General features: G+C 42.5%; 1 protein-coding gene across 6 annotated transcripts in view; it reads right to left on the bottom strand.

Annotated features, from left to right (window-relative positions):
• Window positions 1-6,795: 6,795 nt before the first annotated feature.
• Window positions 6,796-26,770, bottom strand: part of pemt (phosphatidylethanolamine N-methyltransferase) — an 81,341-nt gene continuing 61,366 nt past the window's right edge. For 4 of the 6 annotated variants that reach the window (XM_036946305.1, XM_036946302.1, XM_036946304.1 and 1 more), the window contains exons 6-8: window positions 14,170-14,263; window positions 12,285-12,359; window positions 6,802-7,309 (exon numbers count right to left, since the gene is read on the bottom strand). In XM_036946305.1, coding sequence (XP_036802200.1) covers window positions 12,288-12,359; window positions 14,170-14,263 — 166 coding nt within the window. In that variant the 3' untranslated portion in view covers window positions 6,802-7,309; window positions 12,285-12,287. Of the gene's footprint in view, window positions 7,310-12,284; window positions 12,360-14,169; window positions 14,264-26,770 lie in introns of all 6 variants that reach the window. The other 2 variants (XM_036946303.1, XM_036946307.1) reach the window with 1 other exon arrangement.

Here is a 26,770-nt window from a genome sequence, read left to right on the forward strand (position 1 = left end):
AAATGTCTAAAAACCTGTTTTTGCTTTGTCATTATGGGGTATTGTGTAGATTGTGTAGATTGTAGATTGATGAGGGGGAAAAACAATTTAATCAATTTTAGAATAATGCTGTAACATAACAACATGTGGAAAGTCAAGGGGTCTGAATACTTTCCGAATGCACCGTATATTCACGAGCGCTCCAATGTATACATGCTTTGAAAGCTTAAAACAAGCATTTCATAAATGTAAATGTTCCTATGTTGTATTCCTATGACTAGCGAAATATTGGTGATGAGATAATATTTTGTAAAAAGGTTGCCTATTTTAGCACGCACATTATCTGGATCTTCCCTTTTTCTACTGCAGCTTCATTTTAGTTGAGTCATTTAGCAGTTACTCTCATCCATCACTCTTATAAAGAGTGACTTATAGGAGGATTTAGCGTAAAGTTCCAGATTTTTTCAAGTAGTCTGCTTGGGATTTGAACCAGTAGCCTCGGTTATTGGCCCAACGCTTTTAACTGCTAGGCTACCTGCTGCTCTGTAATAGACTGGTAGTATGCAGTCAGCTAGCTAGCTATACATATTGCCAGCCATACATATTGCCAGCCAGCAAATAAATAATTTAGCTAATAAAAGCAGAATCTAATTTGTGTTAATAAGCTAACCCCATCCATTTTTTGTCATATGATAATGGTATTTGGTCCTATTATTATGGCAGGGGTCAAAGACAGGCAGTAGTGAGAGTGAGAGAGCGTCACCCATGCTGAGGCAGGGAGAGGACGAACAGATCGTCAGGTGAGAATTTCAATTATAAGGCACTATCAGTTCAACTCCTCATCTTTGCTGACTAAGTGCTATAACAAATGTTGCCTACATTCGGATTTAATTTGGTTGTCATGGTAGGGGCCAGAGTGAGAGGGAAGCGTGGTGAAGGGTACACAAAGAATAATTGTTTTTGACATTAAAGGGCTCAAATCAATCAGATCCGCTTTAGCCAACATCTGCATAGAGCTGGAACTGGGTTAGAGGTGTCAAATCCACAAGTGGCTCCTGGCATTACACCTAAAGCAGACATTGCCAGAAATCCCATGCAGCCTGGTTTACGAACACTTGATTAGGATGACACAAATCCTAATTATTATTATTATAATAATGATTTCCTTTATGATTTTTCAATTTGAGCTGAATTATTTCTATATAGCCTACACTTTCTCGTTCTAATAACAGTGGGTGGGGTGGATGTAGCTTCGTGACAATGATCGCGAGAGCAGCTGCTCACCGATTGGACGGCTCCAACTTCTGACAATGCCAAAACATCCGACACTGCCAAAATATCTGGGTGTCTGCTATTACTGGTTAACGCTTGACCTGATTGAATCTAGGCCTAAATGTATAAAGATGGGGTGTGGTGGTGACTTTCTGAAATGTTAAAGAGATTCTCCAGAACTTTTTAGCCAGTAGTTCTGCAAGTAGCTCTCATGAGCCAAAACTGGTCCCTGAAAATTGCGTACTGAGTCACATTTGTTCAGATATGTGCACCAAGTCACTGCTCGCTCTCTCACTCTTCTATGTGTGCATCTTGCTAGCTGTCACTCAAATGGCGAGGGGCTGAAGCTCATTGGCTGAAACTCGAATTGCTAGGAGGCTGGCCTACATGGGGGAAAATATAGGGAAAATGGCGCAGCACAGCTTCCAGAAAACAGTCGCTTTACAACTAGGGATTTTGTGGCTATTTGAGGTAAAACAGTAATTCTGCTCATATATTATGCATGTACTGTATGAACTTAACATTGACACATCCAACCCAAAGTCTCATATTTAAAAAATATTTACTCGTTGACAAAGTTCCGGAGCATGTCTTTAAAGACTCAATGCAGCCGTTTTTATATCAGTGTTACAATTAAGTACCTTAATGTAATACTTTTCTAATAAAATTGACTAAATTTAACACAAATTTTTTAATAAAAAACTTTCTCAAGCAAGAATTTTGCTAGGACTGTCTGGGAGTGGTCGATACTGGTGATGTCACCAGGCAAGCCAAAAGTACAAATGACAAAAAAAAATGTCTCTATTCAATCTGTAAAGCTAAAACGTTGCAGAGTTCAAAATATACATTTTAAGTTAATTTGTGATGGAACCGACATATGCAGCGTTTATCGTGAATACCGTCTCTGCTAAAGCAGGAACATTGCCTTCAAATTTAAATCACGCCGTAAAGCTGAACTTCTGCAATGCAGATTTTATAGAGCCCTTAGTTGCACCAGCTGTTGTATAACATTATACAAAATAAAGGAAAACATAATTTGGGCCTTTTAAGAGTAAGGGGAAAGAGGGATACCTAGTCAGTTGTACAACAATGCCTTCAACTGAAATGTGTCTTCCACATTTAACCCAACCCCTTTGAATCAGAGAGGTGTGGGGGAGGGGGGGGGGGCTGCCTTTAATCGACATCCACGTCTTCGGTGCCTGGCGAACAGTGGGTTAACTGCCTTGCTCAGGTGTAGGACGACAGATTTTTACCTTGTCAGATCTGGGATTCGATCCAGCAACCTTTTGGTTACTGGCCGAACGCTATAACCACTAGGCTACCTGCCACCTAAGAACACAGTAATAGTAATATAGAAAAAAAATTGGTATTTCAGTTGTGATTGGGGTATATTCTTGGATGTCAACCCCCCAATATGCAATCAAAAGTTACGCCCTTGTCTCTAAAGCAATACAGGCACATAGCAATGGAACACACTCAGGCCAATGGCTCCACGGAAACAGCAGAAGAAACTGAACCTTTTAATCATGATGCATTATGCATGTTTTTTCACGCAATAGACTAGAACAAACAATCGACTGTATAGATATGACATTGTGTGCGAGAGAGGCTGCAGAAGAGACAGTCAAGCAGAGCTAAATAAAAAGAGCCCTTTCCGATAGCATGGCGAAGGATTTCTAAGAAATGACAGTGAATGCAGACAAGATATGACACATTAAAAAGGAGTTAAAATAAAAAAAAATTAAAAAACGTATAACCGGTTAGGTAGCGGTGGACACAAAGGGCCTTTATTACAGAGCTTAAGGGATGAGACAGAACATTGACACAGAGAGAAGGAGAGGTGATCTCTCTTTAACACTGTAGGAGGGAACCAGGGAAGGAGACAGGACCCTGACATGAAAGACAGGGTTCAATTTCCCACTGTTGTATCCACCCATCCTTCACCTCCCTCGTTCCACATTACCAATGAGAGGAAGAAATGACATTCACTTTCCCTGTGAATGTGAAAAAAAACCCTGCAGGGAGCGAGACCACAAAACACACATAGGAAAAAAAGATGACCATTGGGCCATTTTAATGTCAGATAACGATCTGTGATAGGAGAAGACAAGGATGCAGGTAACTGGTTACGGGTCCAGAGGCGATGGAGGAGAATAATGTGGAACACAAAATGTACAAAGCAAATAGAGGACATCAAACAGCCGGGTTACAAAGGACTCTGGATGTGTGGGACAGAGAGAAGCAGAGGCAGGCAGGGGACACACAGCTTGGTGCATCAGCAGCCATGCTGGGGGATTGCTACACAGACGGTGATGGGAATACAACACTCATACTGGGAAGTTGCCCTGTACAAACACGGTTCCCACAAGCTGCAAAACATGGGGTGTCCAGAGTTCACTTAACACTTAACACTGGCCAGCTGCTGGATGCAGGAGGTGTGTTGATCTGGTGTTTGAGACAGTTTTTTGTAAGCAGATGTAATTCTGTAAGTCACAGGGCTCTCCAACCCTTTTCCTGGAGAGCTACCCTCCTCTTATACGTTTTCACTTCAACCCCAGTTGTAACTAACCTGATTCAGCTGATCAACCAGCTAATTATTAGAATCAGGTGTGCTAGATTAGGGTTGGAGTGAAAAAGGTTGGAGAGCCCTGGTGTAAGACAAGTTACACAATCAGTTTTGTAATGTTCAGTAGATGCCACTAGTTTCTAATATACCTTCTCTGCATTCACCTCTTCCAGACATGTTCAAACACCGTATGGCCATTGGTGAAGTGAACGTTCATGTATCTGGTAGTTTCTAGTGTGTGTTTATACCTTTTTGGTCATTTTTTTTGGTCATTTTTAATGGTCTAGTTAAACATTCCTTGCAACCACCCATCCCTTCCAGTCAAAACCCCAAACAACGACTGAAGGCATACTAGTATATATCTGGTAGTTTCTAGTGTGTAGTTATACCAAGTTTGGTAGTTTTTAGGGTCTAGTTATACCTTCCCTGCACCCACCCATCCCTTCCAGACAGAACCCCAGACCATGACTCATGGCAGAGCTGCTGTTCCATCAATGTTTATTAAGGGTTTGCATAGCAACAAGTCTGACTGTGTGTGACTACCTGGTCCCATCATAACCCAGTTAACTAAATAACAAGCAGACTTAATAACTACATACTATTATTCAAATAATAGCATCAGTCAAGCAATCAATCTGGCAAGTGTGCTTAAGAGCGTCTGGGAGAGTCTTCATTGGTCAGATTTCCTGGTCTGATTGTAAACAGACTGGGTAATAAATGGTCTGGTATACTTGTTTTCGGCAGCGTAACTGTGTTGGAGCAAATCAGTGAGCAGCTGCTGTTACGGTCATTGTCACTGAAACCACACCAGTCCGTCCGTATATCCCACCCACGTCAGAAGTTCAGAACGACTCAGTGAATACAATGGCAATGTCAACTCCCCCCGGGGACACAGTGCTGCACCGCAGGGGAACTTACAGCTCTGTAAATGGTCCATGTACATTTTCTCCTCCCTTTCTCTCCCTCCCCATCTTTCACTCTCTCTCCCAGAGTGAGCCTGATTTGGCCACAGTAAAAGTTTCTGCATCCATAACATGAGAAGAAAAAAGCAAAAGTGTCTGTCTGACCAATAGACCACACATCTATTGATGTGACTTTCCCCAAGCCTTTAATCAGTGGCTGCTTCACACAGGTCCATTTAAAACCCCAATGAGTAAGTGTGCTTCTCATCTGAACCTAGGATAGTTATGCTAAATACAGTGGCTTGCAAAAGTATTCACCCCCCCCCCCCTTGGTATTTTTCCTACTTTGGTGCCTTACAACCTGGAATTAAAATAATTTGTGTGTGTGGGGGGGGGGGGGGGGGGGGGGGGGGGGGGGGGTGTATCATTTGATTTACACATCATGCCTACCACTTTGAAGATGCAAAATATTTTTTTATTGTGAAACAAACAAGAAATAAGAGAAAAAAACAACACTTGAGCATGCATAACTATTCATCCCCCCAAAGTCAATACTTTGTAGAGCCACACCTTTTGCAGCAATTACAGCTGCAAGCCTCTCGGGGGTATGTCTCTATAAGCTTGGCACATCTACCCACTGGGATTTTTGCCCATTCTTCAAGGCAAAACTGCTCCACCTCGTTCAAGTTAGATGGGTTCCGCTGGTGTACAGCAATCTTTAATACCACAGATTCTCAATTGGATTGAGGTCTGGGCTTTGACTAGGCCATTCCAAGACATTTAAATGTTTCCACTTCAACCATTCGAGTGTTGCTTTAGCAGTATGCTTAGGGTCATTGTCCTGCTGGAAGGTGAACCTCCGTCCCAGTCTCAAATCACTGGAAGACTGAAACAGGTTTCCCCCAAGAATATCCACGTATTTAGCGCTATCCATCATTCCTTCAATTCTGACCAGTTTCCCAGTCCCTGCCGATGAAAAACATCCCCACAACATGCTGCCACCACCATGCTTCACTGTGGGGATGGTGTTCTCGACGTGATGAGAGGTGTTGGGTTTGCGCCAGACATAGCATTTTCCTTGATGGCAAAAAAGATCAAATTTAGTCTCATCTGACCAGAGTACCTTCTTCCATATGTTTGAGGAGTCTCCCACGTGCCTTTTGACGAACACAAAACGTGTATGCTTATTTTTTTCTTTAAGCAGTGGCTTTTTTTCTGGACACTCTTCTGTAAAGCCGAGTGGTCCTATGGACAGATACTCCAATCTCCACTGTGGAGCTTTGCAGCTCCTTCAGGGTTATCTTTGGTCTTTTTTTGCCTCTCTGATTAATGCCCTCCTTGCCTGGTCTGTGAGTTTTGGTGTGCGGCCCTCTCTTGGCAGGTTTGTTGTGGTGCCATATTCTTTCTATTTTTAAATAACAGATTTAAATGGTGCTCCTTGGGATGTTCAAAGTTTCTGATATATTTTTAGAACCCAACCCTGATCTGTACTTCTCCACAACTTTATCGCTGACCTGTTTGGAGAGCTCCTTGGTCTTCATGGTGCCGCTTGCTTGGTGGTGTCCCTCGCTTAGTGATGTTGCAGACTCTGGAGCCATTCAGAACAGGTGTAAATATATTGAGATCATGTAACATATCATGTGACACTTAGATTGCACACAGATGGACTTCATTTAACTAATTATGTGACTTCTGAAGGTTATTGGTTGCATTGGTTGCTTCATAGCAAAGGGGGTGAATACATATGGACACACCACTTTCCTGTTTATATTTTAGAATTTTTTTAAACAAGTAATTTTTTTTTCATTTCTCTTCACCAATGTGGACTATTTTGTGTATGTCCATTTCATGAAATGCAAATAAAAATCAATTTAAATTACAGGTTGTAATGCAACAAAATAGGATTTTTTTTTTTGCAAGGCACTGTATAAGCAACAAAGGTCTCTGGTCAAAAGTAGTGCACTTAATAGGGGATGTGGTGCTATTTAGAACATATACTTCAGTTATAATGTTGATGGTGTGTTAATCAACAACACAGAACACAAGACAGACAGACTGGTAATGAAACAACAGTTCAGGTAGTTATGGGATCAGATCTGTATTTACAGTTTCATTAAGATACATGGGACTCTGCAAACATAGCCATGCAGAAGATATTATGGAATGATTGTCATTGGCTTTTGAGATAAAAACTACACGACTAAATAGTGTGAAATATGAAAACTACAGAGCATTCAATTTAAAAGCTGAAAACGATTGATCCAGCCCTTGCATTGTTAAGACTTGCTATTAAAATACTGCAAGCAGGGATCAAAGTTTTTATAAAGAGAAGTAGAATATCTTGGAATTGGGCCAGGATGAAGACTGTGTACTTGATCTTTGCCAGAATACAAAAACACCCTCCATCCCTTCTCTCTCTAGCCCACCTCTCGTGCTCTGTGTAGCAGGCTGACGTGGTGTGTGGCCTGGTAGTCAGTCTGGTAGTCTCTGATCTGTAGGTATGATCCTCGGACAAACACAGTCCATCCTTCCTCTTTATTTGTGCTTGCAGCACTGTGCTCTCTGTCGATAGATATCCTCGGTGAAAGGTCTGTAAAAACCAGAGAAAAAACCCCACATAAACAGGAGAAGAGAGTATTACTGTTCCTCCACTGTACCAACCCGTGCCTGGAGCCCCGTGTGTGTCTGTAAAAGGTGTCCCTCATCCTGCATGTTATCCATTGATGTACACTTTTCTGCACCATTGAGCCTCCTTCTAAGGCCACGTCCTATACAGAAATTTGACTGCAGGGCCACTCTCCCTCCCTACCGATGGACTGGCAATAGGTAGGTGGAGACTGGGGAGGGATATGTTTTGAGTGGGAAGGACAGGGACAGGTACAGTAAACAGAGCTACCTATTATTTTACTAGTCTGTAAAGGAGTGGGAGGTAGGACATCAAATATTGAGGGATGTTTGGGATGAGAATTGAGCTTACAAATGTATGTTAACAATAACGCTTATTTAAATTCAATGTGAATCAACAATATCTGTGAACGCCTTGAGAGGGAATACAATGGCATAGAAATGTAATCTCATCCTAGTTCTGCAGTGCACTGGCACCCGACTGAAATAGAACACGGACTTGATTGACACACACTTAGTTTCATGTAGAGTGATTGTGAATGCAGTATCAGGGAAATGCAATCTCAGCATCTTCTGATGCATATCTTCTTCCCTGAGTCTCCTTGATGTTTATTTTGATAGGTGAGTAAATGAGTATGTCTTTATGTGTCCCTGTGTTGATGACCGGTCTGGTGTGTCATCCAAAGACAGGCAGCTAACAATCACCTTTCTGTTGTCCATCACTGGGGGTGGTGATGTCTCTTGCTCACACACCCACATGCTCCATCGACAGCACGCACGCACATACCACACCCACAAGCTCCCCCAACCATACGCGCACACACACGCTCCCCCGACCGCACACACACACGCTCTCATGAGGACTGCCACTGCAAAGGAAGACCCAGAGTTACCTCTGCTGCAGAGGATAAGTTCATTAGAGTTGCCAGCCTCATAAATTGCATTCAAAATAAATAAATGGTTAACAGAATTCAAATAACAGACATCTCAACATCAACTGTTCAGAGGAGACTGGGTGAATAAGGCCTTCATGGTCAAATTCCTGAAAAGGAACCACTGCTAAAGGACACCAATAAGAAGAAGAGATTTGTTTGCGCCAAGAAACACGAGCAATGGACATTAGACCGGTGGAAATCTGTCCTTTGGCTCCAACCGCTGTGTCTTTGTGAGACGCAGAGTAGGTGAACGGATGATCTCTGCATGTGTGGTTCCCACCGTGAAGCATGGAGGAGGAGCAGTGAAGGTGCATTGCTGGTGACACTGTCTGTGATTTTTCTAGAATTCAAGGCACACTTAATGAGCATGGCTACCACAGAATTCTGCAGAGATACGCCATCCCATCTAGTTTGCGCTTAGTGGAACTATAATTTGTCTTTCAACAGGACAATGACCCAACACACATCCAGGCAGCGTAAGGGCTATTTGACCAAGAAGGAGAGTGATGGAGTGCTGAAATCAGATGACCTGGCCTCCACAATCCCCCAACCTCAACCCAATTGAGATGGTTTGGGATGAGTTGGACAGCAGAGTGAAGGAAAAGCAGCCAACAAGTGCGCAGCATATGTGGGAACTCCTTCAAGGATATTGGAAAAGCATTCCAGGTGAAGCTGGTTGAGAGAATGCCAAGAGTGTGCAAAGCAGTCATCAAGGTAAAGGGAGCTGCTTTGAAGAATATAAAATATATTTTGATTAACACTTTTTTGGTTACAACATGTGTTATTTCATAGTTTTGATGTCTTCACTATTATTTCACAATGTAGAAAATAGTCAAAATAAAGAAAAACCCTTGAATGAGTAGGTGTGTCCAAACTTTTGACTGGTATTGTACTAAACTAAAAATATAAACGCAACATATAAAGTGTTGGTCCCATGTTTCATGAGCTGAAATAAAACATACCAAAAATGTTCCACACAACCCCAGGACCTCCACATCCGTCTTTTTATTTATTTAGCCTTTATTTAACTAGGCAAGTCAGTTAAGAACAAAATCTTATTTACAATGACGGCCTACCCCGGCCAAACCCTCCCCTAACCCGGACGACGCTGGGCCAATTGTGCGCCGCCCTATGGGACTCCCGGTAACGGCCGGTTGTGATACAGTAGTAGTGATGCCTCTAGCACTGAGATGCAGTGCCTTAGACCGCTTACACACTCGGGAGCCCTGCCGGATCAGAGACTTGTCCCAAAGCCATTCCTGCATCGTCTTTGCTGTTTGCTTAGGGTTGTTGCAAACTCCTAGTCTGCTGTCATGTGCCTTTTACTGAGGAGTGGCTTCCGTCTGGCCACTCCACCAGAAAAGGCCAGAATGGTGCAGTGCTGCAGAGACGGTTGCCCTTCCCCAGATTTGTGCCTCGACACAATCCTGTCCCAGAGTGCTGACATGCTCTATAAACTATTGGACCTTATTTAGGCAGGTGCCTTCTGGAACGTTCCTCCATCTCTGACACTCTCCATCCAAGCTTGTAGTGTCATACCCAAGAAGACTCAAGGCTGTAATTGCTGCCAAAGTACTGAGTAAACGGTCTGAATACTTGTGATATTTTTGCTTTGTCATTAGGTTATTGTGTGTAGATTGATGTGGGAAAAAAATAACTTCATCCATTTTGGAATAAGGCTGTAACGTAACAAAATGTGGAAAGGGTCAAGTGGTTTGAATACTTTCCGAAAGCACATAAATACAGTGTATGTATGTGGACCCCCATTCAAATGAGTGGATTGGTCTATTTCAGCCACAACCGTTGCTGACAGGTGTATGAATGAAATCGAATACACAGCCATGCAATCACCATAGACAAAACATTGGCAGTAGAATGGCCTTACTGAAGAGCTCAGTGACTTTCGATGAGGCACCGTCATAGGATGCCACCTTTTCAACAAGTCAGTTTGTCAAATTTCTGCCTTGCTAGAGCTGCCCTGGTCAACTGTAAGTGCTGTTATTGGGAAGTGGAAACATCTAGGAGCAACAACGGCTCAGCCGCGATGATGTATGCCACACAAGCTCAAAGAACGGGACCGGCAAGTGCTGAAGCATGTAGCCCATCCTCTTTCTATTCTGGTTAGAGCCCGTTTGCTCTGTTCTGTGAAGGGAGTAGTACACAGCATTGTACGAAATCTTCAGTTTCTTGGCAATTTCTCGCATGGAATAGCCTTCATTTCTCAGTAGAAAGTTCTTTGTTTCTGGCCATAGTCTAAAAGCCAGTTTTATTGCTTCTTTAATCAGTACAACATAAATGCAAAAGGGTTTTCTAATGATCAATTAGCCTTCTAAAATGATAAACTTGGATTAGCTAACACAACGTGCCATTGGAACACAGAAGTGATGGTTGCTGATAATGGGCCTCTGTACGCCTTTGTAGATACTCCATAAAGTAAAAAAAAAAGTTAAAAAAAATAATAATCTTCCGTTTCCTGCTACAATAGTCAATTACAACATTAACAATGTCTACACTGTACTTTTTATCAATTTCGTGTAATTTTAATGGACAAAAAAAAATAGCTTTCTAAGTAAGCCCAAACTTTTGAACGGTAGTGTGTGTATATATATAAAAATGACCCATCCACCTCTTTGGAGGATAAAAATAAACATTTTGAAACATTTATTTTTATGTCTCATCGCATATTACCTACAGATACTGAACCTGTCTGCTCACTCCATCTCTCACTAATATAACGTTTAAGAACGCTTGCTGGGGAGTTTGATCAGGGACAAGAAGACAAAACCTTTCTCTTTATCCTCACTCAACCCTTTCATGTGTGCAGCACGAGGGAGTGTGGATTTGTATGGGCTTGATGTGACTCAGCATTGAGACAGATGTTGGTCTGCTAACAGTAACAACTGTTATAGAAACACTTCTGTCACTCGGAACTAAACTGTGACTGTAAAGTTAAACTTCTGTCATTGTAAAAACCGAGGGAAAAACCCATAGGGAGGCTGGATTGTGATCAGCCTATTGGGCTTTTTTTTTTTTTATTCAACTTAGTCATCCCACATCATCATGATTAAAATCACATTGATCTGATGCAACACATGCTAAGAAACAACCAAACTTAACAAGGCCAAGGCCAATCAAGGAGATCAACATGTAACATTATTTATGTTAATTTTAGTCATTTAGCACAGTGGTTCTCAACTGGTTTTGCCTCGGGACCCAAATTGAACCAGTTTGTTTCATTCGCGACCCAATATTTGAATCGCAAAAACAAATTGACAAAATACATGGACATTTTTGTTTATGCTATATTGATAGTAAATGTAGCAATTATATGACAAGAGAACAACATCCCCACCTCTTTCATTGTCAATAATACAATTTTGCTCATATTTTTGATGAATAATGTTAAACTCACTGGCTTGAGACCATAAAATCAACCAAAATAGTGCTGCTAATAGCTCTATATTGAAAATGCTGTGATTGAAGAAACATTTTTCAGATATTAAAGTATAAAAAAATGTAAGTTCATTATCATTTCTACTCACTTTCTACCTGGTTTAAGTTGTTAACGTTCAGACTGGAGTATTTTTTTCACCATATTTTTTATAATCATTTGTAACTCAAGATACCGGCGACCCATAAAAAAAATGTGGGTTGTGACTCACCACTTGAGAATAGCTGATTTAGCAGACGCTCTTATCCGGAGCGACATATAGGAGCAAACAGTGTTAAGTGCCTTGCCCAAGGGTACATTGACAGATTTTTCAACTAGTCAGCTCGGGAATTTGAACCAGAGACCTTTTGGTTAATGGCCCGACACTCTTACCTAGGCTACCTCCTGCCCTGTACGTGTCAGTCCATTTAACTGGATGTGATCTGATAGTGTCTGCATTGACGGAGCCAACTTGTTCAGCGCCTCACAAGGCTACGAACCCTGTTCACCGCTGAGACAGAAGAGTGTGATAAGATAGCCACAGTGAACAGACAGAAAACAAGAGAGATGCTTACCCCTCAAAGATGATGGCCACTTGGTATGATATGGCTACCACTGCTGTCAGCACCAACCCCACCGGACTGGCATTCCTGGAGGAGGGAGAGGAGCATTATAATATGTTCACAATATGTACATTTATTCATAAAGTAAATATGTTATTCCACTGGCAAATGATACAATCTGATTATGTAGGTCAGGGGTGGGGAACGTCCGGCCTCCGGGCCGTATACGGCCTACGAGACCGTTTGATCAGGCCCCCGAGCCAATTCATAAATAAAAAATAATTTAATAAAAAAATCTGTTTTACCACAAAAATAAAACGTAAAAAGAAAATCCACCCACACACCTCCCCCAAAGCTTTGGCGGTACCAGACAGCTCGTCATCATCGAGCACCTGTAGATCATAAAAATGACTACAGTAAAGAAAAGAAAAGTAGATGAGGAGTGTCACGCTTTCCAAGACAAATTCATATTTTTTTGTCGAAGTGAAAGGCAAACCTGTATGCCTAGTTTGTGTGGATGCACTTGCAGTAGTGAAAAAGGTGAATTTGGAGCGTCAAACATGCTAAACTGAATGAGTTGCAAGAACAACTTCGCGTGGATAAAGTCATTGCTCTTCAGTGGGGCGTGGGTGCCCACCAAGCCGCCTTTACGAAACCTCATTTGGATGAGGAAAATGTTATGCAAGTTTTGTGGTGAGCGAGCTTATCGCAAAGAAACTGAAGCCTCATCTGGAAGGAAAAAACATTGAAGGACTCCGCAAGACATTTCTTTGGCATGTGAAGAAACGACTGACAACAAAAAACGCCCACTTTGCAGTTTTTGTGCGTGGGATTACCGCTGAGTTTGACACAGGGGAGGAATTGCTGTCTTTGGAAGCCATGCATGGCACCACCAGAGGTGCGGACTTGTTTGAGAGACTTGGCTTAAGCAAATTTGAGCTACGGTTTGAAAAATTGTGTGGCCTTACTACAGATGGAGTGCCAGCCATGGTTGGCTCGAAAAAGGGGTTAACCTCATTAGTGAAAAAAGACATGAGTCGTCTCAATCTGGATCCAAGTGTATGCAACTGCATCATACATCAGAAAGTCTGTGTGTACAGTCCCTAAAGCCGACCAATGTAATGGCAACTGTAGTGTCGACCATTCATTTTATCAAAAGCAAAGGGCTGAACAGCCGGCAGTTTAAGGAGCTATTGAGTGATCTTGAATCGGAGTATGGTGATCTGATTTACCACTGTGAGGTGCGATGGTTGAGCCGTGGAAACATACCCGTGCGGTTTTACGGACTGAAGGAGGAAGTAAAACAATTCATGGAGAGGAAGGGGAAACCTGTAGTGGAACTGAGTGATGACAAGTGGATGTGTGATTTGGCCTTCATGGTGGACATGACTTGAACGTCAAGATTCAAGGGCCGAACCAGCTTCTCAGCGATCTGCTGTCAAATGTGAAATTGTTCGAAGCGAAATTAAAGCTGTGGCAAGTCCAACTAGAAAGGGGTAACACAGTTCATTTTCCTACTCTGCAAGGACAAGAGCCTGAGATTATGTTGGAATATGCCGGTGAGTGTGGAAAGCTCGCAAAGGCATTTTGCTTAAGGATTTTGTTTAAGGATGTGAAAAGTAAACAACTGGAGTTGAATATATTTGCAACCCCGTTTAACGTCGAACCAGCGGATGTGCCGGATGGCCTACGACACAAAGTCATTCAGCTGCAAAGCAATAACGAGCTCAAAGCCAGGTACAACAACCTTCTTCTCCTTGAGCTCTACAAAATGTATGTTAGCGCTGAGCATTTTCCTGTTCTGAGGAGACATGCACTTAAATTTGCATCTGTGTTCGGGACGACCAAACTGACTCTTGCAAAGACTCGATTCTGCTCAAGACTAACTGACACAAACCTGGAAAACCAGCTGCGAGTAGCGTCGTCTTCTCTGCCAGCTGACATCAAACGCCTCAAAGATAAGCAGTTTCAGCCATCGCATTAGAGGTGAGCTTGAACAAGTAATCATAATAACAACAACATTATTTACAATACTAATATTTATTTAAATAGGATTTGCACTTTTCTAAATACTCAAGGACACAAGAAATGTCATAAAAGTCATATTTAAACTATAAAACCAATGTCAGTGATTAAAGTCACATTAAAACATGAATAAAGCAGAAAATAGCACATTTTAATATGGCCGCTGAATTAATTTATAAATATCCAAATGGCCCTTGATAGAAAAAAGGTTCCCCACTACTGATGTAGATGATACTTTCATGATACTAGTTGATTATATACAGTGTTTTTAAAGGGGGAGTGTGAATGAATGATGTTGTGGGATCATTGGGATGACAAACAACAGGAGATGATCAGGCTGGATTCAAGCCATGTGTTTTGTAATCGGATGTCAATTTCAGGCGCCTGTGTTATCGGCAATTATAGTAATTATAGAGGATATGGACAAAGCTGAAAGAAGTTGTACCGAGCTGGACAACAAGAGAAGGAGAGAGAGAAAGTTACTAGGGCTTACATATCCTCTATGTAAGGGGAACAACTGAAGACTATTTCTTTTCTGCACCAGCGATTACTAAGGGAGCAAATGACCACTCTGCTTTCAGATGGAGTCTGGCCACGCTTCACGTGGACTCAATTAGGCACTAATCACATACATATTGAGCAGCAGTAGCATTTACAGTGAGGGATGAGATATGGAAGGCTTTTGGGAACGAAATGGAAGGCGCGCACACACACACGCACACGCACACGCACACACACACACACACACACACACACACACACACACACACACACACACACACACACACACACACACACTTGCTGCCTAAGGTCTGCTGGGGGGTAAATGAAACATGGGCATTGCTGGTCAAAGTGCCCTTTTCCATTGCATTTCATTCAGAGACAACTGAATGTTAATTGTAAGAAAGCGTCACCTTGAGTAATCGAGCCTAACCAAAACAGCTGTCACCATTTATCAAGTGTTATGCTTCTGTGCAAAGTCTGTACTCATTATTTTGCAGTGGGTTTCAAACATAGCGAGAAGTTGGAACAAAGGTGAAATAAAGGTGAAGTTAAAGGGATACTTTTTTCAACGAGGCCCTTAACCTACTTCCCCAGTGTCAGATGAACTAGTGGATACCATTAGCACATCTCTGTGGATACCCATAGACTTCCAGTCATCGCGCTAATGCTAGTTAGCATTGGCTCGAGAAACTACCTCGTCAAGGAAAGTGCAAACAAGGACTTGTTGTTGGACTTTTCTGTTACCATCTGGTGCAAACATATAATAAGTAAATACCTTATTCAGCACCAGATCCCGAAGTGAGCCACATTCATTATACAGATCAAATAAATATCTATTCTATGCAGCTGACAAACCCACTCGATAATATGGGTCACTAGCTATATTTTGACATCCCCATTGCCCTACATCCCTACATCCCACACTGTCCTATGTTATATGAGCCGTGAATTGGCCGTGCAGAGCCAGACATGTAAAGTACTGTAACTAGAGCTTTTCACTGACTCAGAACAGCAGCATGTGTCAGACTCACCCAGTCTGGACGTGACTAAATGCCACACAACATGGCCTGCATATTAGTATGAGCTGTTTGTAGGGCCTCTACTACAGACCGTGGCTACATGTCAGATGACATTCCTTATGGTGTACTACTTTTAGGCTATAGCCTTATGTGACTTTGGTCAATTTTATAGAGAGTAATGTGTAGTGGTTTGGTGCTCTAAGATCTGTATAAAATCTTTAGAAACCTTTTGCCTATTGTTGTCATACCATACCGTCAGAGTTATGGTCAAAGTTGGCTAAAACACATATATATATCTGGGGTGCATAGATTACCAAAGTATGAGTCATAATACCCATAAAACCTAGTAGTCAAACAAGGAAATGTTTCCAATTGTTTTCCCACCATTCATTTATCCCATATGGGATTTTAGAAACACTTAAAATAAGGGCTGTGTTTCATGTAGGCTTACGTTTGTGTGACGTTTTGATAAACGTGAAAATTCTCTATAGGAAAAGGTGACTTATCAATCAACCTGTATTTAACCCCCAAACATGAAATGCTAATTAGCTATCATAAAGAACTACAAATGCCATGATGATCTGGACGAGACTGCCAAATTGAGGCAAAGGTGAGAATCTCTAGATTAACTAATGTTAGCTAAATTTTGAAATTAATAAATTGGCAAAATGTAATTAAATTGACAATTCTGTGAACTGTCTTGTACAAGTTTTAACTTAACATAGTACCTGTTAGCAAAGGTGTCAGCAAGAGATGATGTGCAGATGCTTGCAGGGATTTGTAGTCTTGCATGATGTCTACTTTGATGCTAATGATCATTTTCTGATCTGAGAGTAAATAGTGCCAAATATATTGATAGACCTGTCACCTTGTCCGAGAGAGATTTACACGGTTATCAAAACATCGCCAGGGTAAGCCTTATATTAAGTGTTTCTAAAATTCCCCATGGGAAAAATGAACAGTGGAAAAATTATTGAAACCATTTCCCTGTTTGACTGCTAGGTTTTATGGGTATTATGACACTGTGGGGCTCTATTCAAATAAAAAAAAAGTTTAATGACTTCATTATTAAAGTGACCAGTGTGTGTGTGTGTGTGTGTGTGTGTGTGTGTGTGTATGTATGTATGTATGTACAGTGGGGCAAAAAAGTATTTAGTCAGCCACCAATTGTGCAAGTTCTCCCACTTAAAAAGATGAGAGAGGCCTGTAATTTTCATCATAGGTACACTTCAACTATGACAGACAATGAGAAAAAAATTCCAGAAAATCACATTGTAGGATTTTTTATGAATATATTTGCAAATTATGGTGGAAAAATAAGTATTTGGTCACCTACAAACAAGCAAGATTTCTAGCTCTCACAGACCTGTAACTTCTTCTTTAAGAGGCTCCTCTGTCCTCCACTCGTTACCTTTATTAATGGCACCTGTTTGAACTTGTTATCAGTATAAAAGACACCTGTCCACAACCTCAAACAGTCACACTCCAAACTCCACTATGGCCAAGACCAAAGAGCTGTCAAAGGACACCAGAAACAAAATTGTAGACCTGCACCAGGCTGGGAAGACTGAATCTGCAATAGGTAAGCAGCTTGGTTTGAAGAAATCAACTGTGGGAGCAATTATTAGGAAATGGAAGACATACAAGACCACTGATAATCTCCCTCGTTCTGGGGCTCCATGCAAGATCTCACCCCGTGGGGTCAAAATGATCACAAGAACGGTGAGCAAAAATCCCAGAACCACACGGGGGGACCTAGTGAATGACCTGCAGAGAGCTGGGACCAAAGTAACAAAGCCTACCATCAGTAACACACTACGCCGTCAGGGACTCAAATCCTGCAGTGCCAGACGTGTCCCCCTGCTTAAGCCAGTACATGTCCAGGCCAGTCTGAAGTTTGCTAGAGAGCATTTGGATGATCCAGAGGAAGATTGGGAGAATGTCATATGAAACCAAAATATAACTTTTTTGGAGGACAAAGAACACCATACCTACTGTGAAGCATGGGGGTGGAAACATCATGCTTTGGGGCTGTTTTTCTGCAAAGGGACCAGGATGACTGATCCTTGTAAAGGAAAGAATGAATGGGGCCATGTATCGTGAGATTTTGAGTGAAAACCTCCTTCCATCAGCAAGGGCATTGAAGATGAAACGTGGCTGGGTCTTTCAGCATGACAATGATCCCAAACACACCGCCCGGGCAACGAAGGAGTGGCTTCCTAAGAAGCATTTCAAGGTCCTGGAGTGGCCTAGCCAGTCTCCATATCTCAACCCCATAAAAAATATTTGGAGGGAGTTGAAAGTCCATGTTGCCCAGCAACAGCCCCAAAACATCACTGCTCTAGAGGAGATCTGCATGGAGGAATGGGCCAAAATATCAGCAACAGTGTGTGAAAACCTTGTGAAGACTTACAGAAAACGTTTGACCTCTGTCATTGCCAACAAAGGGTATATAACAAAGTATTGAGATAAACTTTTGTTATTGACCAAATGCTTATTTTCCACCATAATTTGCAAATAAATTCATTAAAAATCCTACAATGTGATTTTCTGGATTTTATTTTCTCATTTTATCTGTCATAGTTGACGGGTACCTATGATGAAATTACAGGCCTCTCTCATCTTTTTAAGTGGGAGAACTTGCACAATTGGTGGCTGACTAAATACTTTTTTGCCCCACTGTATGTATGTATACACACACAGGTCACTTTAATAATGTTTATGTACAGTTGAAGTTGGAAGTTTCCATACACTTAAGTTGGAGTCATTAAAACTTGTTTTTCAACCATTCCACAAATTTCGTGTTAAACTATAGTTTTGGCAAGTCAGTTAGGACATCTACTTTGTGCATGACACAAGTCATTTTTCCAACAATTGTTTACAGACAGATTATTTCACTTATAATTCACTGTATCACAATTCCAGTGGGTCAGAAGTTTACATACCCTAAGTTGACTGTACCTTTAAACAGCTTGGAAAATCCCAGAAAATGATGTCATGGCTTTAGAAGCTTCTGATAGGCTAATTGACATGATTTGAGTCAATCGAAGACCTCAGATAAAAAACTGTAGACCTCCACAAGTCTGGTTCATCCTTGGGAGCAATTTCCAAACGCCTGAAGGCACCACGTTCATCTGTACAAACAATAGTATGCAAGTATAAACACCATGGGACCACGCAGCCGTCTGACCGCTCAGGAAGGAGACGCGTTCTGTCTCCTAGAGATGAACGTACTTTGGTGCGAAAGGTGCAACTCAATCCCAGAACAACAGCAAAGGACCTTGTGAAGATACTGGAGGAAACAGGTACAAAAGTATCTATATCCACAGTAAAACGAGTCCTATATCGACAGAACCTGAATGGTCGCTCAGCAAGGAAGAAGCCACTGCTCCAAAACCACCATAAAAAAACAGACTACGGTTTGGAACTGCACATGGGGACAAAGATCATACTTTTTGGATAAATGTCCCCTGGCCTGATAAAACAAAAATAGAACTGTTTGGCCATAATGGCCATCGTTATGTTTGGAGGAAAAAGGGGGAGGCTTGCAAGCCAAAGAACACCATCCCAACCGTGAAGCACAGGGGTGGCAGCATCATGATGTGGTGGTGTTTTGCTCCAGGAGGGACTGGTGCACTTCACAAAATAGATGCCATCATGAGGTAGGAAAATTATGTGGATATATTGAAGCAACATCTCAAGACATCAGTCAGGTTAAAGCTTGGTCGCAAACGGGTCTTCCAAATGGACAATGACCCCAAGCATACTTCCAAAGTTGTAGCAGGAGGTATTGGAGTGGCCATCACAAAGCCCTCAATCCCATAGAACATTTGTGGGCAGAACTGAAAAAGCGTGTGCAAGCAAGGAGGCCTACAAACCTGATTCAGTTACACCAGCTCTGTCAGGAGGAATGGGCCAAAATTCACACAACTTATTGTGGGAAGCTTGTAGAAGGCTACCTGAAACATTTGACCCAAGTTAAACAATTTAAAGGCAATGCTACCAAATACTAATTGAGTGTATGTAAACTTCGGACCCACTGGGAATGTGATGAAGGAAATAAAAGCTGAAATAAATAATTCTCTCTACTATTATTCTGACATTTCACATTCTTAAAATAAATTATCCAAACTGACCTAAGACAGGGAATTTTTTATAGGATTAAGGTGTATGTAAACTTCCAACTTCAACTGTATATACTGTATTCTAGTCAAGGTCATCCTATTCAACTATTGTTGTATATATACTATTCTATCCACGTATTCTTCAGATAAACTATATAGTATATGCACAGAAATAGTTGAAAAGGATGGCCTTCACTAGAATACAGTATATACCCATTTTCATATGCAAAACAGTATTTAACATTATTAAAGTGACCAGTGTTCCATGTCTCTGTACATAGGGCAGCAGCCTCTAAGGTGCAGGAATCAGTAACCAGGTGGTAGCCGGATAGTGACAGTGACCAAGTTCAGGGCAGCGTACTGGGTGGAGGCCGGCTAGTGGCAGTGTGGACTGCCTTGAGAAGAAAGCTGTTTTTCAGTCTCTCAGTCCCTGCTTTAAAGCACCTGTACTGACCTCGCCTTCTGGATGACAGCGGGGTAAACAGGCTGTGGCTCAGGTGGTTGAGGTCCTTGATGATCTTCTTGGCCTTCCTGTGACACCGGGTGCTGTAGATGTCCTGAAGGACAGGTAGTGTGCTCCCGGTAATGTGTTGGGCTGACCGCACCACCCTCTCAAAGGTGCATCTGTAAAAGTTTGTGAGGGTCTTCGGGGCCAAGACAATTTCTTCAGCCTCCCGAGGTTGAAGAGGCATTGTTGTGCCTTCTTTGCCACACTGTCTGTGTGGGTGGACCCTTTCAGATTGTCAGTGATGTGTACGCAGAGGAACTTGAAGCTTTTCACCTTCTCTACTGCGGTCCCATCGATGTGGATAGGGGCATGCTCCCTCTGCCGTCTCCTGAAGTCCACAATCAGCCTCTTCATTTTGTTGAGGGAGAGTATTTTCCTGGCACCACTCCGCCAGGGCTCTCACCTCCTCCCTGTAGGCTGTCTCGTCATTGTTGGTAATCAGGCCTACCACTGTTGTGTCATCTGCAAACTTGATGATTGAGTTGGAGGCGTGCATGGCCACGCAGTCATGGGTAAACAGGGAGTACAGTAGGGGGCTGAGCACGCACTCTTGACGGCCCCTGTGTTGAGAAACAGCGTAGTGGAAGTGTTATTGCCTACCTTCACCACTTGGGGCGGCCAGTTCAAGACCCAGTTGCACGGGGCGGCCAGTCAGGAAGTTCAGGACCCAGCTGCACGGGGCGGGATTCAGACCCAGGTCCCCGAGCTTAATGATGAGCTTGGAGGGTACTATGGTGTTGAAGGCTGAGCTGTCGTCAAATTGCAGTGGGTCTAGGGTGTCGGGTAAGGTGGAGGTGATATGGTCCTTAACTAGCCTCTCAAAGCCCTCCATGATAACAGTGAGTTCTACTGGGCGATAGACATTACGTTCAGTTACCTTCGCTTTCTTGGGTGCAGGAGCAATGGTGGATATCGTGAAGCAAATCAATTCACCTCAATGTTTTGCTACGTTGCGTGTTGGTTTGTACTGAACAACACATTTCCCCGAAATGGTGTGCACCCTTCTTCAACAGCCTTTGGGGGTCACCATTTGAAATCGATCTTCCTATTGCTTTTCGACCCTTTTCCCCAATCTCCGCCCAGAGAAATATGACATTTGTGATGTCAGGTAAAAAAAAGGTAATCCTTTATCTCTGGTGTAACTTTGGGGTTATCGCTGGGAGGACATGACAATAGACATTCTCATTCCCACCTATAGGAAAAGGGGATTACTTTTTGTCCTTCTCCATTTTCAAAGTTGTATCTCAGGGCAATGTGTTACATATACTGTACATATACAGTGTGTGGGTCGGATAACAAACAACGTACAGTATTCTTTCCATTATGAAAGGATACATTATCATTGCTTTAGACGGTAAAGGAGGACCTGGCCTGGTATGGCTGCCACTGTAGCAGACGCAACCAGGCCGGTAGATGTAACCAGGCTGGCTCTCACCCAAGGGAGGATCCCTCCTCTGCATTTCATTGAGGACCATTCATCTTTATATCTCCTGTTATCTGATTACCTTTCTTAATTGGAGCAGTGGGATCAATGTTAATTTGATTCCCGCTGTCCTGTTCTGGGCCAGGAGAGAGGTGGATGACAGACCGAAGGAGACTAAATAAGAGGGAGAGAAGATGAGAGTGAATGAAAGTCAGTGGGTAAATGAGGAGGAGGTTTGGATACTTGGGTCAAGGTGACCACGACACACCTGAAGGACACTCTTTGTCTGATGACGTGACCAAGCCACCCACCTCTGGAATACAACAAACGTGTATACATATCCCCACATGCTCAAAGACGGCGAATTCATGAGAACACCCACAGACACTCACACAGAGGTAAATTCAGAATAACTGTATGAGAACAGTGACTACCTGGGAATTGCTTTGGTCCTCTGTTTTGCTTCACAACCTACTGAAGTTATCCATTGTGTAAAAACATCCTGAACTTATTGTGCCAAAATGACAAAGATTATAGATTCAGAATTCAGCACAAGAGCTAATCTAACAAACGCCTTTGCACATGTATTATCACTACTGAAAGGCGAGTGCAAACACTGAACCCCCCCCCCACACACACACACAACTCCCCCACACACACACATAATGGCCGTCACCTAGGGAAAGTGTCATCTCAAATTGAACAGCAGAAAGTGGGTCAATGAGATTCCGTCGAAGGGAACAGGGCGACAGGTTGTCGGTGTTGTCGCTGCAGACCAGATCGCTGGGTGGGTGACTCTTCCTAACGCTCTGCTCAATACGGAAATGTTTTCCATTCTGTTCAATACGTGTCCATCCGCCATGCATGCAGGGTGGAAGGCCTCAACGTCATGGCCCTAGGATGACCACAGGAGAGAGGAGCGGATAGGAAGGAGGAGAAGGTAACAGAGGGATTGAGACTTGAATAGAAGGGCAAACCTGGGGGAATTGAGACCAACATAAAACCTAGATGATATGCTACGGGGTTTGAGACCAAAATAAAACCTAGATGACTTGCTGGGGGATTTGAGACCAAAATAAAACATAGATGACATGCTGGGGGATTTGAAACCAAAATAAAACCTAGATGACTTGCTGGGGGATTTGAGACCAAAATAAAACCTAGATGACATGCTGGGGGATTTGAAACCAAAATAAAACCTAGATGACTTGCTGGGGGATTTGAGACCAAAATAAAACATAGATGACATGCTGGGGGATTTGAAACCAAAATAAAACCTAGATGACTTGCTGGGGGATTTGAGACCAAAATAAAACCTAGATGACATGCTGGGGGATTTGAAACCAAAATAAAACCTAGATGACTTGCTGGGGGATTTGAGACCAAAATAAAACATAGATGACATGCTGGGGGATTTGAGACCAAAATAAAACCTAGATGACATGCTGGGGGATTTGAAACCAAAATAAAACGATATGCTGGGGGATTTAAGACCAAACAAAATCATTTACATTTGTATTTGTCATACGCTACATAAACAACAGGTGTCGTAAACTAATAGTGAAATGCTTAGTTACGGGTCTTCCCAACAATGCAGAGACAAAAAAAGAGAAATAATTTAAAAAATAACAGCAAGGAAGAAATACACAATGAGTCGATGTCCAGGGGTACAAGGGTATTTGTGTTTAGATATGTATGTATACTGTAGGTAGGGGTAAAGTGACTAGGCAACATGAGAGATAAACAGTAGCAGCAGCGTACGTGATGAGTCAAAAGAGTTAGTGCAAAAAAGGTCAATGCAGATAGTCCGGGTAGCTGTTGGTTAACAATTTAACTTACTATTTAGCAGTCTTATGTCTTGGGGGTAGAAGCTGTTCATGGTCCTGTGTGCAATAATAGTGCAATAGCAATGCTTAACATGATTTTTGAATGACTACCTATCTCTGTACCACACACATACCGATAATTGTAAGGTCCCTCAGTCGAGCAGTGAATTTCAAACACAGATTCAACCACAAAGACCAGGGAGGTTTTCCAATGCTTTGCAAAGAAGGGCACCTATTGGGACATGGGTAAAACAAAAAGCAGACATTTAATATCCCATGAAAAATGATTATTACCTTTTGGATGGTGTATCAACACACCCAGTCACTACAAAATAAAGGCGTCCTTCCTAACACAGTTGTCAGAGAGGAAGGAAATCGCTCAGGGATTTAACCATGAGGCCAACGGTGACTTTAAAACAGTTATAGAGTTGAATGGCTGCGATAGGAGAAAACTGAGGATAGATCAACAACAACAACATTGTAGTTACTCCACAATACTAACCTAATTGACAGAGTGAAAAGAAGGAAGCCTGTACAGAATACAAATATTCCAAAACATACGTCCTGTTTTTAACAAGGTACTAAAGTAATACTGCAAAAAATGTGGCAAAGCAATTCACTTTTTGTCCTGAATACTGAAAGTCCTGAAAGTGTTGTATTGATTTTATCCCAAACAACACAATACTGAGTACCACTCCATATGTTCAAGCATAGTGCTGGCTGCATCATGTTATGGATATGCTTGTAATCATTAAGGACTTTGGAATTTTTCAGGATAAAAAAGAAACGAACTATGCACAGGCAAAATCCTAGAGGAAGACCTGGTTCAGTCTGCTTTCCACCAGACACTGGCAGGGGAATTCATCTTTCAGCAGGACAATAACCTAAAACACAAGTCCACATCTACACTGGAGTTGCTTACCACGTAGACAGTAAATGTTCCTGAGTGGCCGAGCTACAGTATTGACTTAAATCTACTTGAAAATCTATGGCAAGACGTGAAGATGGTTGCCTATCAATGATCAAGGACCATTTGACAGAGCTCGAAACACAATCCAGGTGTGGAAAGCGCTTAAGAGACTTATCCAGAAAGACTCACAGCTGAAATCACTGCCAAAGGTGCTTCTACAAAGTATTGAGAGTTGCTTCTACAAAGATGTGTCACTTTTCATTATGGGGTGTTGTGCGTAAATTCAATTGATTGGACATGATTTGGAAAGGCACACACCTATCTATATAAGGTTCCACAGTTGACAGTGCATGTCAGAGCAAAAACCAAGTCATGTGGTGGAAGGAATTGTCCGTAGAGCTCCGAGACCAGATTGTGTCGAGGCACAGATCTGGGGAAGGGTACCAAAACATGTCTGCAGCATTGAAGGTCCCAAAGAACAGCGGCCTTCATCGTTCTTAAATGGAAGTTTGGAAATACCAGGATTCCTAGAGCTGGCTGCCCAGCCATACTGAGCAATCAGGGAAGAAGGGCCTTGGTCAAGGAGGTGACCAAGAACCCGATGGTCACTCTGACAGAGCTCCAGAGTTACTCTGTGGAGATGGGAGAATCTTCCAGAAGAACAACCATCTCTGCAGCACTCCACCAATCAGGCCTTTATGGTAGAGTGGCCAGACAGAAGCCAGTCATCCTCAGTAAAAGGTACATGACAGCCCGCTTGGAGTTTGCCAAAGGCACCTAAAGACTCTAAGACCATGAGAAACAAGATTCTCTGGTCGGATGAAAACAAGATTCAACTCTTTGGCCTGAATACCAAGCGTCACGTCTGGTGGAAACCTGGCACCATCCCTACAGTGAAGCATGGTGGTGGCAGTATGGGCAGCAGGGACTGGGAGACTAGTCAGGATCCAGGCAAAGATGAACGTAGCAAAGTACAGAGAAATCATTGATGAAAACCTTCTCCAGAGTGCTCAGGCTGAGGCAAAGGTTCACCTTCAAACAGGACAATGACCCTAAGCACACTGCTAAGACAAAGCAAGAGTGGCTTAGGGACAAGTCTCTGAATGTCCTTGAGTGGCTCAGCCAGAGCCCGGACTTGAACCCGTCTCTGGAGAGACCTGAAAACAGCAACGCTTCCTATTCAACCTGACGGAGCTTGAGAGGATCTGCAGAGAAGAATGGAAAAACTCCCCAAATACAGGTGTGCCAAGCTTGTTGCTTCATACCCAAGAAGACTTGATGCTGTAATCGCTGCCAAAAGTGCTTCAACAAATTACTGAGTAAAGGGTCTGAATACTTATGTGAATGTCATATTTCAGTTTACATTTTATTTATAAATCAGCAAAAATGTTTAAAAAAAAAAGAAGTTTTTGCTATGTCATTATGTGACATTGATGAGAAAAAAAAAACGATTTAATCAAATTTTACAATATGGCTGTAACGTAACAAAATGTGGAAAAAGTGGGTGAGTGTGTGGAGGTGCTTTGCCTGGATGAGCTAAGGAGAGCAAGGGAAGCAGAAATTGTAGCCTACGTGAAAATCTATTTTGTGGCAATGGAGACAGAGAAGTGGTTAAATCCCTAAAAAAAACTAGGCACCAGGCACCTGTTAAGAATGATCCCAGGAGATGAAGCCTCATAACTGTTGAACAGTCATGTGACGTTAAGAAATTAATGAACATGCAGTAATGCAACATCTCCAGTACTGTATCAGTCTGCATCATTGATACAATGGTGCAGTGCTATAGTTTGTGTGACTAAACAGCCTTTCGAAACCAATATCTGACCACTGAGCCACACGTGGGGGTCACACATGTGGGGGTCACCAGTTCACATATGAGTGGCCGGCGCACCTCATGGTCCGACTGTAGCCCTTTCATCCCTGGGGTTACTGACGCTCGAGCACGGGGGGATGCTGGAACGGCACAGGGGCGATACCGCTGCCTAGCAACTCAAACGATTTGAAAATGGAGGGAAAGAAGGAGTGCAGGGAGAAAAGTAGGGAAAAAAGGGAGCTGCAGGAAAGAAGGATAATAGGCTGCAGTAATAGGCTGCTCTCTCCTGCTGTGTCTGCCTAGCAACAGTACCAAGCCACTCACCAGTGGTTTGGTCACTGTTGTC

The sequence above is a fragment of the Oncorhynchus mykiss genome, chromosome 16 (assembly GCF_013265735.2).
Source record: "Oncorhynchus mykiss isolate Arlee chromosome 16, USDA_OmykA_1.1, whole genome shotgun sequence".
In the NCBI taxonomy this organism is placed as follows: domain Eukaryota; kingdom Metazoa; phylum Chordata; class Actinopteri; order Salmoniformes; family Salmonidae; genus Oncorhynchus; species Oncorhynchus mykiss.